We start from the raw sequence: 15,202 nt of genomic DNA, 5'->3' as shown, positions 1-15,202 counted from the left end.
GGATCCCTGATGGGTTCATCAACGCCCGATCCGCAGTGATGGCGGCCAATGAGCATCTGCGTCGAGCAGTCTTTGCCTTTTGCCTCGCCTACTTCCATTTCTTCCCCTTGCCCTCATCAGGCTTCGGACTCCTCGTGCTTCTGCGAGCAGCTCAGACTCAGTGGGATAGGTAAAGAGTTGGTGGAAAGGCGGGGTGAGAGATCGGATGCAGAGACCCGTTTGGATCCTACTGCTCGCGGCTTGGGCGGCGATCGCACTCCACCTCGCCGATGCGGGGGCCAGCGGCGGCGATGGATTCCCTGCTATGCTGAGACTGGAAAGGGCGTTGCCTTTCAAAGGAGTCAGTTTGAAGCATCTTAGGGCTCGGGACCGCGCCCGGCATGGCCGGTCTCTGTTGGGTTCCTCCTCGCTGTCGTCCGCTGGAGTGGTAGATTTTCCCGTCGAGGGCTCCTCCAATCCGTTCACCGTTGGGTACTCTGCCGCTCTTTCTCTCGGGTTTAGTTCGTATCGAGATGTCCGTTCTTTTGCTTTTTACCGCTTTCTTTTTTGTGTAAAGAAGACAACTTTTTTGTTGCATTTGTTCGATCCTTCCGTTTGAAGTTTGATCTGGTTGGTTTGGTGGAGTACATTAGATTCTTATTTAAGTGGTGCATAATATTCTGTTAATGTTCGTTCTAGTCCGATCCGAAACACAATAATATCTCGTTCATGACTTCAAAATTTGGTTTTTTCGGCCAGCTTCTGTTTTCATGTTAAAATTTTGGCCTAAATGATCAGTGCTTTCTATTATTAGCCTTTTTATAAGCATTTGGTTTGCTTTGATTATGCTAAAGCCATAAAGGGCTAAAATTCATCTTTCGGTCTTTGCTACTGTATTACTTTCCTCTTCGTTTTCAAACGTTCTACATGACCTAATTTAGACGTTGAAACTGCAGGCTCTATTATACTCGTGTTAAATTGGGCAACCCAATAAAAGAATTCTATGTTCAGATCGATACAGGAAGTGATATATTGTGGGTGACATGCAACGGATGCAATGGATGCCCAATATCCAGTGGACTAAATGTAAGACCTCTTGTTTCCTAAATTTCAGTTGTTTTGTTTTCTCTTAAAATAAAAAGGCAAACTGAGTTGATAACTGGGATTGCAATGTTGCTTCTTTAAATCAATTAGATTGTCATCCTAGCCAGCTAGCCTTACATATCGTCTTTATGAAGTGTCGATGAAGAATATATTGTTTGATTGCATAAGTTGCCATTTTTCACATTTGCAGATCCAGCTAGAGTTCTTCGACCCTGATAAGTCATCAACGTCGTCATGGATAACTTGCTCTGATAATAGATGCACTTCTTATCTCCAAAGTGGAGAGGCTTTATGCCCCAATTTTGGTTCTTCAAATACTCCATGCAGTTACACATTCCAATATGGTGATGGAAGTGGCACATCTGGATATTATGTATCTGATACTATGTATTTTGATACAGTCTTGGGAAATGAACAGTCTGTGAACTCCTCAGCTACAGTTGTCTTTGGGTAAGATGTTTTCTAAGATCACAATTATCCTTTTGCATCAAAGTTCATTTTCTCTTGCTGGTAAATGTCAGGTTTCCCATGTGTAGCTGGCGGGATCTGATTACTAGTGATGCATAGGGGGTACTAGGTGATTGAATAAATAATCTCTAGACACCATAGTATAGCACAGCTTTTCGCATTGATTTTGTTATCTCAAACATTGCAATCCGTTTTAGTAGGCATTTCACATCCACTTAGTAATGCTGGTTTCAGTCATGTCAACATCATAGTAACTTGGTCGGCTACAGTACGTCTGAAGTAAAAGAGAAATGGAAATTATTAGATGTACTCACCAATGATGAAATGACACTTCCTCTTAAACAGTTGTAGCAACTCACAGTCTGGAGATTTGACCAAGTCAGACAGGGCAGTTGATGGAATTTTTGGTTTTGGGCAGCATGAATTGTCTGTCATATCACAACTTTCCTCTATGGGCGTCACTCCTAGGGTGTTTTCTCATTGCTTAAAAGGATCAGAAAATGGTGGAGGCATATTGGTTTTTGGAGAAATTGTAGAACCGGGCATCGTTTATACTCCACTTGTTCCATCACAGTAAGTGCTATTGAACATGATGTTTAATATTTCTGATAAGTATAAACTTATTCTTCCAAGATGGAACTAAAACAGCACCACATGTACCAATAATTTGGGAATTCAAGATGCATGCATCCTCTCCTCCTTTATATTTCTCTGTTAAATTTGTTGTTTCTGCAAGGCTAAGGATTAACTTTTTCATCTCTCCCTTGATTCTAAGATATTGTTTTCCTCATGACACTTCTTGTTTTGTTTTCATTTTTGTTTTTGTTGATCAAGTGCACACGTTTCTATTTCTAGTGTCAATTCTAATGTCTAAGTGTTATGGTGTACGTTTTACACGTTTCTAGTTTTTGTTTTTGTTGATCAACACATGAAGTTTCTATTTCTGATGTCAAGTTCCATCTTGTGAACTTCTATTTCATATTTGTTTGCCTTTCAATTGTTTTGATATAATTTTTAACTTAATTGGCAGACAGAAGAAGGCCAAATATTGAGGCACTTAGTCATACTGTTGCATTGAGATAGTTGCATGATTTAACACCTTTACAAATCTAAATAATTTTAATAAGATATCTTTTTCTAGAAATGTTAAAGACCTGGAATTTTATAGTTTTATAAGGGTGTGAAAGGTTAATCCATCAGAATGGAATATTAGCTTATCTTGTGCATTTCAAAATCTAAAATCATGTTGAGCACTTCTTTATTACCATTGTTGGGCTTGAGAATTTTGATAAGAGAACAAATCTGGAATAAACTTCCATTTTTTTCATATTATTTTAAATATAAACAAATTTACTACTCGTTAAGATGGTTATGGAGTAGTTGAGGCGCCATATCCAAATCAGAAATGTGACTTTTTAAGCAGAGTCAGGGATTTTTCAAATCTTATTTAAAATTGTTGAAAAGTTTTAAGTTGTTTAAGACGTTCAAAATTTCATAGTTTATTATATTTCTTAGAAAATAGTGGGTGAATATTTAAAAGTTATTTAGCTTTTAGTAAAAATCAATTATTTTTTATTGGGACAAATAGGTTCTCTATTTTGTGAAGAATAAGTCTCGTTATCAATTTATATGTATGAGACAGCTTTTAATTAATAAAATTTTCTTTGATTCTGTGTGTGGGAACCTTTTTTAGTAAGAGAATTTTTCATCTCGGTGAGGGTTATTTTCTTTTCATGAGATATTTATCCCTTCAACCATTTTGTCCCAATCTTCTGGGTATTTTGAGGCTTCGAATTTGGTGTCGTGTCACTCTTATCTACTTCTTTGCCTTTTAAGTGATTGCCATGCAGATTTGACAGCATACTACATACTCTTTTCTTTTTCTTTTTACATTTACTGTTCGTTAAGCTGATTTCTTCTCTGTATTTCCTGTATCTCTTCAGATGTTGACCACTATTATTTTGTACTTCAGGTCTCACTACAACCTAAACCTAGAGAGTATTAGTGTCAATGGACAAATACTTTCTATTGATCCATCGGTGTTTTTAACTTCGAATACACGAGGAACTATTATTGATTCTGGGACCACACTGGCTTATCTTGCTGAAGAGGCTTATGACCCTTTTGTGAATGCAGTAAGTAAATCTTTTACTTTGAAGCTTAAATATGAGGATATACAGCAACAGAAGACACGGATGGTTTATTTCTCACTTGCTTCTTCTATATTCAGATAGTTGCTTCTCTATCCCCATCTGTTCGTCTGATCAATTCCAAAGGAAATGAGTGTTTCATTACTTCCGGCAGGTTTCTATCACATGCACACATGTTTCTTGCTCTGTTAAACTGATAACAACATTTTAACATCATTATGCATCTCTAACCCACAGTGTCGATGAATCATTTCCTTCTGTTGCATTGAACTTCAAGGGTGGTGCATCCATGCCAGTAAAACCCGAGGATTATCTTTTGCAAGAAGTTTCTATCGTAAGGCACCTTTCAAACTTGTCTAGATGAGCTACTCTACAGATGAAATGATTGTTAGTAAACTCATTTTAAAGACGTTTGAAATAAGATGATCAATTGCCTATTTGCAGGATAATTCTGTTATATGGTGTATTGGCTGGCAAAAGAACCAGGGGTCGGGAACAACAATAATAGGAGGTTTGCAAACTAAAACCTTTCAGTTTTTGTTATAAGAATTGTTATTGTCAGCGCTAGGGCGGTGAGTGATTTTAGGAAATCTTTTACAGATCTTTAGTTACTAAGCCACAGCAAGAGTAATATTGATTAATCATAGCATCTCCATTTCTTTCTCCACTCAAACTCAACCTAACCAAGAAGTAACACGGTTCTAGCTAGACATTTAGTCTCCAGGTAACCCAAGTTGAAGCTTCTAAGAATTGTAAGAACATGTATCTTTCGAAAGTTGCAAGAATCTGGAAAAAACATAGGATGCTTTTGGAGCTTCTAAGGATTCTAATAGCAGTCATAGACACATTTATTCTTCATGCAATCCAATTTAATTGTGAAAACATCATCTTTTGGAAGTTGTAAAAAATCTCTAAAAAAAAAAGTATCCTTCTTCATGGAATCCAATTTGAAGCTTCTAGTTTTGTAAGAACATAATCTCTCAAAAGCTATAAAAATTGAAAAACATATGATATCTGTCTGTGAGGTTGGGACTGTTGTCTGCCTATTGTACAATGTACAAATGAAGTTTACTATTTCTCCTACTTACACATCTGGAATGTTTACTTCTTGAAACATGGTGAAATTAGACATTAAATGTTATCTGACCTATAGAAACTCGACCCTACTTTGAGTCCTCAAAGCCCAAATTTTAAGAATTTACATTTTTTTTTTCATGTTTTTCTTATGATTCAGAAGGTCCAACTTCTAACAACAACTCAAGTACCCAACTGACTGTAAGACTTTCTACTAGCCTTAATTCCATAACCTGCATTCAAAAACTTTGAGAATTCATCCCAATTAAGTATATTTTTTACTGTCATATCCAGTACATCATTGTTGCTATTTACTATTTCGCTTGCTAGGTTGTGTTATTTCCTTTCTGGCCATTGAAATTTATCATCATCATATTCCAATTCGATTTCGTCTTACCACATTATCCAAATCAATCTGGGAAGGAATGGATGCGGAATATCCTTACATCTTCTACTGTGTTCTCCATTATCTATAATCTATTCTCTCCTTTTGTTTGTCCACAACTTCCTATCGATCTAAACAAGAGTTACGGTTTGCGATCCTTCCCTTGTAGTAATGAATTCCAGTGGAACTAATTGTTGCATCAATTCTTTACAGACCTCGTTCTCAAGGACAAGATATTCGTCTATGATTTAGCTAATGAGCGCCTAGGCTGGACGAGCTATGACTGTAAGTTGATCGACGAACAAGATTTTGTTTACCTGATGACCCTTTCCGGAGGAATGCTGAAATTTTCTTTCATGTTCTTCGCAGGTTCTCTATCTGTCAACGTGAGTATTTCATCTGTAAAAAACCAGTACCTAAACACTGGACAGTTCCAAGTCAACAAATCATCGCAAATTGCATTTGCCAAGCTGCATTGGAGTACCATCACATTTGCCCTGTTCTTGCTTAGCCTGAGCAGATTACTATGAAGTCAAAGAACGCATAAATTGTAATTCATTAACGAGAAGTGATTCAATATTTTTCACAATCCATTGTGCTGCTTTCTGATTCCCTTTCAGTCTTAAAATTAAATATTATATAGTTTATTCTATTGCAAACATAAAGGTAAATCCAAATGTACAAAGTTATTAGATTAATATAGTATAATTTTATATTCTTTTTCAATATATTTTTATAATTCATATTAAATTTTCATATGGTATCTGTTCGAATATTTAATATTTTTTATTATATTTTTAGGAATTATACTATGATATATAATAGCAAAGAGTTCTAGGGTTTATTAGACAAATTCTAACTTCTAGCTAGTAAGGAATATAATTTGGCAAATAATAGATGCAAACTAATTTATAGACTATCTTGAGACTAATATTTTACTCACAGTAGTTGGAAATTTATAATGTCAAAATTTTCTAATTTTAAAAATACAAGTTGATTGACAGATTAACTTCTATTTTAAAATTAATATAGAGTAAATTATAAATTAATTTATAAATCATTTTGTAGATGTGAATTTTCATCTAAATGTATAATTACTAAAATCCTTGAATTTAAAAGCATAAGCTTTAAAATTAACAGTTTACATTTAAAATTAACAAGGATAAATACTAATTGATTGTAAATTCTTTTATAATTTTACTTTTCATCAAATTAAATTTTTTTTCACCTAATAACTTCTACAGTCAACATTTTGTCAAGATAATAGATAACTTCTACAAGTTCTTTTCATTTAAGTATGGAAGATTCTGATTCTCTCTTCAAGAGACACCATGAGATTTTACTAAATAGAATCTTTATGAACTCTTTACTTATGCTAATTTATCATTACAACATGTACCAAATAAAAAAAGCAAAGTTGACTCTAACTTTTTAGACAAAGACAGCGACGTCAGTGTTCATGACATAAGGACTCTGCAATGCAACAAGATATTTTCACACAGAATCTGTAAAAATATGCTTAATCTTATTGAGGATTTAATAAAAATCTTTAATTACAAGAAAATTGCCAGAGAAGTTACATTCAGATACAACATGGATGATAATTCACACTTCTGCATAGATGATAATTCACACACAAGAAAAAAGTAATGCCATCCATATTATTCATATGTGAAATTCTCTAATTATGTTTCCACAAGGAAACTCATCGACAGTGAGAAACTTGATAATGGATTAAAACTGAAATCTTAAATCAGGAGTGATCAGACTGTGTTGCTATGAGGCAGCTGTTTGAAACATGTTCCACCGCAATCAACTGTATCCTGTTTGATTGATAATCCTTTGAGCACATTTCTTCCAACCACAGAGAAATTTAAAGGCCAGGAGGGCAAACCTACCAGATCAATTTATTGAGAGAATCAACAATTTAGATGCTAATCCTCGTTGCTCAGCTTCCTGAACTTATGAGGAAGAGGATTGTCAAAATTCGCACTTCGCTTCATACTGAGGTTGCCTGGAAGTTCAAGTGTGGGAGAGACAGAAGAAACAGTATTCCTTTTACTGAACCTCTCCATATTCCAGAATGAAAAAGGTTCTTCTGGCTCATTCATGCTAACAGGAAGTCTCCCAAGATTGCTTGTTGATTGATTCTGGTTAAAGAATTGAGGGCCCTGCAAATTTGAAATTTCAAGACTAAGATCGCAGCTTTAATTAGATACAAAATATAAACAACATATATTGAAATAAATTGCAGTTGAGAAATAGTAAAGGACAAAAAACTCTTTTGTCTGCTAGCACCAGACTAATGCAATGTGTAGCATCTATCAGCTATTAGAATGACAGTGTTTGTTCGTGATATTTAGCAAAAACTTCAACTCTGGAAGAGTATCATTTGAATAAGATCTAATGTACATGGAACTGATTTCCAATCAGACTAAATTGGACAATTCTCTGCCAAACTATCATCATTTACAGAGAGTAATAAGGTGGTCATCATATTTCTAGAAAATTCTGTAAAACACACTCCAAAGTAGCCAAACTAATTATCATTCAGACTTAAATTATCTAAAAGTTGACAATATTTATAGAGAAGTATAGTAGCCATCATCTTGGAGAAACTTCAAAGGAGATATGACACAGATAAGTTCAATAAAGACATATTCCAACCCCAAACTATATAAGATGAAAAGAGAATATTCAGAAAATTGATAAGATAACTATTATGTAGGAAAACATGTAATTAAAATGCTAAAGCAGTAGCCAATTTACACAGACCTGCTGTAACAAGTGACAAAAACCATGACTAAAGCATCACATATACTTTTTGCCATATGGCTTCCTAGTCACTAATGTTCCTCTTTTGCCTACACTTCAATGATAACATCTTAAATATCAACCTGGAACACAAAAATATTAGCCACTATAAGAAGGTGGCATTAACTCTGATAACTTTACTAGCCAATGTAGCTGACTGGGGAAGTAGCTTATATAGATAAAAAATTATAAGGTGTACTAGTTGATAAATAACCCAACAAGGGTAACCAGCTAAATCACTATATATTAGAGCAGCCCCAAATGCATTACTATATGGGCTAACTAATTGTTCATCCAACATATATCAAGATATAGGGAACCTGTACAGGACCATGGGAGTAGAACAACTACAAAGATGATCAAAAATATAAATAACCTCCAAAATGAATACAAACAGGGATCACAAAGGATAAGTGTTACTTGTGGTACAACACAAATATATTAGGCATGGAGATCATGAAAAAGTATAAGACCTTGTTTTTAGCTAGAATCAAGAATGCTCAAATGGACCTACCTTCTCCTGCAAAAACATTTCTTGTCCACTAATTCTTATTGATCATTGCAGTTACTAGGGAGAACTTTAACGTAAGCCCAACATGTTATCAGGAGTTTAAAGTTCAAGGGATGATAACAAATTCTAGCAATTGGTAAGTACTCACCAGATTAAATAACATGTAGTTGTTTGGAGTAAGATGTTCTCTTTCAGATAGTCCCAACTGAATAATTGGTACTCCATAAATGCCATTAAGTTGAAATTTAAAGACTCAAGTTATGAGCTTTCAAGGATGGAAAGACCTAGATATTCTATTACAAAGAATATGGCGCAGAACTAAAATGTTCTAATTTTAAAAACAATGTTATGCTATTATACCCACGCATTTGAGTTTGAGATTAAAGTGATTAGGCCAAGGGTAGTATTAACATACTCCAAAGTTTTGAAGAGGTACAACATCATCTACTCCATCGTGATTAGCAAGACCTAGAAGAAAATAGCATATAATGAATAGTGATTGTTCCAAGTAGCGAGCTCTTTAGCTGAAACAAAGTCTTTAGAGTTCACCATCACTTCGTATGTGATGAAGGGAAGCACCGGTACCATGTCTGGTATCGATGGAAATGTGCGGCTCATCGGGACTCCGAGATGTAAAGACATCAACCAGATCCTGCGATTGGAAACGTGGTATACGCATCGATGAGCGCCAATCATCATGGTCTGGCGGCTTCGTTCGATCCCGATTCTCAACACTTCCCTCCCTTACTGGAAGACCATAGACGCCATTGTTCCTATCAGTCGAGTAACCTGAGTTCAAGGATGGCTGGGACTGGAAGAAAGGGGATAACTTGACCTGATTCTGCACATTTGGCACCCTCCTCGGAAGAGAACCCAACTTCCCCTGACCCAATTCTGCTTCGCCACGAACAGATTCAAGTTGCCTTCCGACACCAGATCCAAGCATTCCACGTTCCCCGCATAAAGCTTTCCCTAGGTGAGCTATTCCACGGACGAGAGGGAATAAGCCGCCCTCACCATAGGACCCTCCTCCAAGCACCCTTTCAACTCCACCGAATTCCCGGCAACGGCTTCCCCGTGCTTCCCCAGGAAGGGTCGTGACCCTCGACCTAACTCGAAGCGGGCCAAACCCACAGACGGGCTCGTCTCCAGCTTCGCCGTAAAGGGCTCGAGAAGGGGGCGATAGGGGAAGCGAGGGGCCGCCAAACCTCCAATTGAATAGGTATCTTCGGGCTTCAAAGGAGTTACTGAAATTTCCGATCGAGCTCGGGGTCCGGGATTCGTTGGTGGAGATCGTGCGCTTGTTGTTGTGACTGACTACGCCGCCAAACTCACCGGCATCGGAGGCTACCTGATGAGGGACAGGGACGGAGTCCACAATCGCCGGAGACTTTCCTCCGCCGCGATGCGATGTCGTAAGATCGGATGATGGGAAGGGGAGGGAGCGCAGGTGGAGGCGACTGATCCAGGAGGAGCAGAGGGCTCGGCTACGGTCGTCAGCCTGGTAATATAGGCCACCCTCACCTCCGCCTCCGCCTCCATTTCTCCGGCTTACTTCGCCGCCGGGGAGGGGATTGGTACTCTTACTCCCTACGGAACTCCTAAGAGAAGAAGCCAACGGATTCCGCGACATGGAGAGAGAGAGAGAGAGAGAAGAAGAGAAAGAACACGACCGTTGCATTGGCGCTTATATCCATCAAGGACTTCCGTGTGAAAAGAAAAAATAGTTGGAGGGACCAATTAGCTTTTTTACGTGTTATACTTAAATTAGACTTTCAATCCTTCATTTAAGTGTGTTTAAAAGTGTTCTTCTGGGCAGATGGACATCAATATCCTAATAAATGATTTATTTAAATGTTTATTATTATTGCCACTTGATTTATTGCCCCAAGCAATTTCTCACTTGGATCAAATTTCATATATTAACAAAAAAAACTAGAAATTTAAGACATCTTTAAATAGTTCACCTGCATTAATTCTTGAAATATGTTATAAGCCTCAAACTAAGAATAGATATGGCATTCAACAACTAAAGCACTAGAGGAGATACACTAGGACATTTTTGTTGTGTTTGGAGTTGTTCATCAAGCACTAGGGAAGAAAGGTGAAGGGAAAGGAAGACAGAGAATATGTAGCTTTAAGAATACTTTGAAATGCTTTAAGATTCTCTACAGGCTCTTGCCCAAAGGAATCCTCCTTTTCCTCCTCAACGTTTTGTGCTGAGTAAAGTGCTTCAGAAATACAAATGCAAAAGGAAAATGTGCTTCTTCTGTGTTCTATAATAATGGAGGATGGCCCAACTATGTTGCAAGTAGACATGATTGAAATTTTTTCCCTTGAAATTCTGCAATTCATCAGGTTAGGAATGGACCTGGATGTCAGTTGCCATTGCTGTGATCAGTAAAAACTATAAAGATAACTTTTGAGATTTTGGCATAGTTGCTTCGTGTCTCTCAATAGCTAAAGTTTTCTCTATATTTTACCATCTCCATTTACACTGAAAATAACATCCTAAATGTGTTTTATTTATTTTGGTGTACAACAAATTGTCTCTTTGCTGTCGATGAACAGCAGGCTATCGTTAATTAATTTGTGTTGCAGCTCATGTTTGAAAACCAGGATGGAAAATTCAAATACCATTGTTATCTGTGCGTATCAGGGACGTTGTTTTCAGTGGGTCTGATACATAATCGTCGTCCTGCTACTCTGCTTCGTTCGCCGTGAAATCGCCGTGTTTCTGGAACTGTGTTTAGAAAATATAAGTTGAAACAGATGCGTCCAAAACATGGGCGGAAGACATGAGTGCAAATCTAGGAACAGGGATCCCGTGCTCAACGTGCATGCACGTGAGGACCGCACCGGAGCAACGGGAGGAATTCGAGACAGCAAGCAGGCGCTGTTTGAGGCAGGAAAAAGCGCGCTGCTGGGTGGAAAAGCGAAGCAGAGAGAGAGAGAGAGAGAGAGTTGCGTGTTGCCACTGCTGCAGTGGTGTTGAAGGGGACAGCGACCGATGAGTTGACGTATTCTTCTGTGGATATAATTAATATTAACATCGCCCAGTAATTGTACGGTAAGAGTGCGGGTGAAGACACCAACGCAGTCGCACCTTTTTCCTGGACCTCTGTCTTCTGTTCCGCGTTCCCGGAGGGAGTCTTCATTGCGTGCGTCGCTTTGTTACTGCTGCTGTCGCTGCTCATCTTCTCTCTTTCTCCCCAACGGATGGATTTGAGGATAAAATGGAAAGATTTTGAAACGTTTGTTTGGAAGGTGAGAAAGGTGTTAACTTTATGAAGAAATTAATGGGGGTGAGAGAATAAAAAGCAAGCGACTCGGTGGGGGAGAGAGAGAGAGAGAGAGAGAGGAGGATGGTGGCGGGTGTTAGCGTAAGGCGGTGGAGATTGTGGCTGATGCTGCTGGTGGTGGCGGCGGTTCTCTTGCCGTGCGCCACCGCCGGCACCGCGAGCCGGCGTGCAGCGCCTACGAGGCAGAAGCTGGAGGTGCAACGGCACCTCAAGAGGCTCAACAAACATGCCGTCGCGAGCATAAAGGTCGCTCCTTTCTCTCCTTATTTTCTTGAGATTGTTTCTTTTCTTCTCCTTTCTCGAAGAAATTTTACTAGAAATATACTTTCTTTTTCTCTCGCTTGTTTCTCTTAGAATTCTCCTTCCCTTCTGAGATCATCATCTTTTTGCTTGATTTGTCACCGAAAAGTTTCAAATATTCATCATAATCTTCGATCGCAGAGCCCTGACGGAGATATCATAGACTGTGTGCACATCTCTCATCAGCCAGCCTTTGATCACCCTTTCCTCAAGAGCCACACTATCCAGGTCTCTCTTCCTCTCTTCTTTTATCTGAAATGATAATCTGTCCACTTCGCTAAATATATCTTGCCAAATTTTCAGACGATGCCATCTTCCCACCCAGAAGGCTTAGTGTTTGCCGAGAACAAGGCAGCATCACAGAGCAAGACTCCCTCCTCCATGGCTCAGCTATGGCATCAGAATGGGAGGTGCCCTGAGGACACCATTCCCATTCGGAGAACGAAGAGGGAAGATGTGCTCAGGGCTAGCTCTGTTAAACGCTATGGAAAGAAAAGGCACAGGAGCATCCCAAACCCCATGTCAATTGACCCTGACCTTCTCAATGAGAGTGGCCATCAGGTGATCGAATTCTATCGAGAAAAGAGTACATTAAAAAAAAAGAGAAAACAATAATTACTCAAGTACTTGCGCCTTCACACTGCCATGCTCATTTGCTGCTCCGTTGTTGAATCTTCTCGAGTAGCATGCAATTGCTTATGTAGAGGGGGACCGATATTACGGAGCAAAGGCGACGATAAATGTGTGGGAGCCAAAGATTGAGCAGCCCAATGAGTTTAGTTTGTCTCAGCTCTGGATTCTGGGTGGCTCCTTTGGGGAGGACCTCAACAGCATTGAAGCTGGTTGGCAGGTTGTTTCTATTGCATTAATTGTGAACAAATATGACGTTCTCTGATCAGAGATGCTAATCTGTGTTGCTTCGACGATAACCAGGTCAGCCCGGACTTGTATGGAGACAATAACACGAGACTGTTTACTTACTGGACTGTGAGTCGACACTGTTCTTTCTCATCCAATCTGTAGAGAACTATAAATTTAATTACTTCAGTAATCTTGTTGTGCGATTGGATAACTTCTAATGCCATTTGTGTGAAACTTAGAGTGATTCTTATCAAGCAACAGGCTGCTACAACTTGCTCTGCTCCGGATTCATTCAAACTAACAATGAAATTGCAATGGGTGCGACAATCTTTCCGATATCGAAATATGGGGGTTCTCAGTATGATGTCAGTATCCTCGTTTGGAAGGTAAAAGAGAATGTATACTGAAGTTGAATTGCAGGAGTGACCAGTGATCCAATTGAATTGTGTGAGCAGGATCCTAAGGAAGGGCATTGGTGGATGCAGTTCGGAAACGACTATGTGCTGGGCTACTGGCCTTCGTTTCTCTTCTCGTACCTGGCAGAGAGTGCCTCGATGATCGAATGGGGAGGGGAAGTGGTGAACTCGGAACCAGATGGCGAGCACACCTCCACTGCCATGGGCAGTGGGCATTTCCCTGAAGAAGGATTCAGCAAGTCGAGCTACTTCAGGAACATGCAGATCGTGGACGATTCAAACAACCTGAAAGCTCCACGGGAAGTCGGCACATTCACTGAGCGACCCAACTGCTATGATGTGCGGACAGGCAACAATGGCCAATGGGGGCACTTCTTCTACTATGGGGGTCCTGGCAAGAACCCCAATTGCCCATAGAACCCCGAAAGCCCTCCTCTGTACATTTAAGCATCGAATAGTCTTTTTATAACTGTTAGTTCGAACCTTTTTTTGTGACCTCGTCTCTCTCTCTCTCTCTCTCTCTCTCTCTCTCTCCGTGGAAGGTGAGTTTGACCCTTGTCGGCGATCGCCAACGTCGTCGGTCGCCTGCGCGATGTAGTGCAGATAAGGAGAAGGAGAAGAAGCAGATATTTAATTGAGGATTCAAGCTTGAGGTCGGACATGGCTATGCGAGGCCATCTCAGTTCCCTTCTGCTTGAAACACCAGAAGAGCCCCTTCACCCATTAGCTATGAGAGATTGGCAGCTTCCGCTTCAATTGGAAATGACCCAATCCCGTGGCAAGATCGTCACGTTTTATTTCTATTACTTCAGTTTTCTATTTCACAAATTCTATAGTTGATGAAGATTTCTGGGAGATGACACCAAGAGCAATCAATTACCAAAGTAAATCATCTTGATCTACATGAATCTGAATCAGAAGTTTTCGTGGTCTCTGAATTCATCGACAAGTTAATAGTCTATATATTTAGTAGATAGGTTATTTTTTCATTGAGAGTTGTCCTTACCTACTGTTGGTACATTATTTAATGAGGAAGTATTATTCTAATCACTCAACATCCATGTTCTTGATGTCTACAATGCTAATGAGGTTGGTATCTATCATATGGTACAAGTTTGACATAATCATACAAATTATATCTATATGTTCCTTCAATTTTTACTAACCTTTAAGTCAAAGATTGATCTAGTTTATATTATCAAAGAAGTTCAAACACACTTAGAGGATGTGCATATTTAAAATGGTCAATTTTTGTGTTGATCAATTATTCTTCAAATCTCATTATCTGTATTCTTCATGTTAAAGTATTCTCACAGAGTTGCATTAAGGAAGCATCTTCATCTTTTCTGCAACTTTTATTACTGCATCATAATAGAACTAATGCATAATATTCAAACAATATTCGAAGGCCAATTAAAGTTGTTATTCCTACATTTATTAGTGGACTAATTATTTAGAGTTGTATGTCCAGAAAGGATGATTACACCCTTTAAATGAAGAATTGATGATCATTGCTATTATTAATTTATGCTCTTCTATACAATGATACTAGGGATTCTGAATTTGTAGTAATGTTCTAGTTGCACAGTTCTAAATAATTATTTGAAGACAATGAAGATTATTATGCCAATTAATACATTTTTTGAATCGTTAGCGACGGTGTTGGCTCAAGATATATACTCGCTAGCAAATGTCATCAGACAAGGAGTTATTTTTGTCATTATTAAAATAGAATCTTCAATATTGAGCATAAACCTCTTTCTAGATTATCTGGATATTTTGTTTAACACTCTTTATCTTATAATTCATTCATCTGATTACTAATTCTTGCAGTATTA

The 15,202-nt window shown here is 38.5% G+C and overlaps 2 protein-coding genes and 1 pseudogene across 2 annotated transcripts; 2 read left to right on the top strand and 1 right to left on the bottom strand.

Moving 5' to 3' along the window:
* Window positions 1-105: 105 nt before the first annotated feature.
* LOC141833436 (aspartic proteinase 36-like) lies at window positions 106-5,886 on the top strand. The gene is made up of 10 exons (XM_074720887.1): window positions 106-471; window positions 936-1,065; window positions 1,274-1,533; window positions 1,897-2,124; window positions 3,524-3,686; window positions 3,782-3,855; window positions 3,939-4,035; window positions 4,146-4,212; window positions 5,374-5,445; window positions 5,530-5,886. Exons 1-10 carry the CDS (start codon window positions 206-208, stop codon window positions 5,688-5,690), a joined length of 1,518 nt encoding a protein of 505 aa, XP_074576988.1. The 5' UTR covers window positions 106-205; the 3' UTR covers window positions 5,691-5,886.
* A 1,043-nt stretch (window positions 5,887-6,929) lies between these two features.
* On the bottom strand, window positions 6,930-10,118 carry LOC141833456 (uncharacterized). The gene is made up of 4 exons (XM_074720909.1): window positions 9,035-10,118; window positions 8,901-8,953; window positions 7,059-7,331; window positions 6,930-6,983 (listed from the first exon to the last, which is right to left on the bottom strand). The coding sequence occupies exons 1-3, from the start codon at window positions 10,116-10,118 to the stop codon at window positions 7,095-7,097; spliced, it is 1,374 nt and encodes a 457-aa protein (XP_074577010.1). The 3' UTR covers window positions 6,930-6,983; window positions 7,059-7,094.
* Window positions 10,119-11,643: 1,525 nt separating this feature from the next.
* Window positions 11,644-13,855, top strand: LOC141821431 (protein neprosin-like; annotated as a pseudogene).
* The last annotated feature ends 1,347 nt before the right edge of the window (window positions 13,856-15,202 follow it).

The sequence above is a fragment of the Curcuma longa genome, chromosome 1 (genome assembly GCF_044706935.1).
Source record: "Curcuma longa cultivar G26 ecotype Majalengka, Jawa Barat chromosome 1, ITB_CL_G26_1.1, whole genome shotgun sequence".
NCBI classification, from domain to species: Eukaryota; Viridiplantae; Streptophyta; class Magnoliopsida; order Zingiberales; family Zingiberaceae; genus Curcuma; species Curcuma longa.
Note: the sequence above shows the minus strand (reverse complement) of the source record. Positions and strands in the feature narration are given on the sequence as shown.

What these genes read in the sequence shown, in the direction of transcription:
- LOC141833436 (XM_074720887.1), top strand. Translation starts at nt 206, where the DNA reads ATGCAGAGACCCGTTTGGATCCTACTGCTCGCGGCTTGGGCGGCGATC. An exon ending in TTTTGCAAGAAGTTTCTATC is followed by an intron (nt 4,036 to 4,145) that starts GTAAGGCACCTT and finishes GCCTATTTGCAG; the next exon opens with GATAATTCTGTTATATGGTG. An exon ending in GGGAACAACAATAATAGGAG is followed by an intron (nt 4,213 to 5,373) that starts GTTTGCAAACTA and finishes AATTCTTTACAG; the next exon opens with ACCTCGTTCTCAAGGACAAG.
- LOC141833456 (XM_074720909.1), bottom strand. Translation starts at nt 10,118, where the DNA reads ATGTCGCGGAATCCGTTGGCTTCTTCTCTTAGGAGTTCCGTAGGGAGT. An exon ending in TCATCACATACGAAGTGATG is followed by an intron (nt 8,954 to 9,034) that starts GTGAACTCTAAA and finishes ATTTTCTTCTAG; the next exon opens with GTCTTGCTAATCACGATGGA. An exon ending in TACCTCTTCAAAACTTTGGA is followed by an intron (nt 7,332 to 8,900) that starts GTATGTTAATAC and finishes TCAAATTTGCAG; the next exon opens with GGCCCTCAATTCTTTAACCA.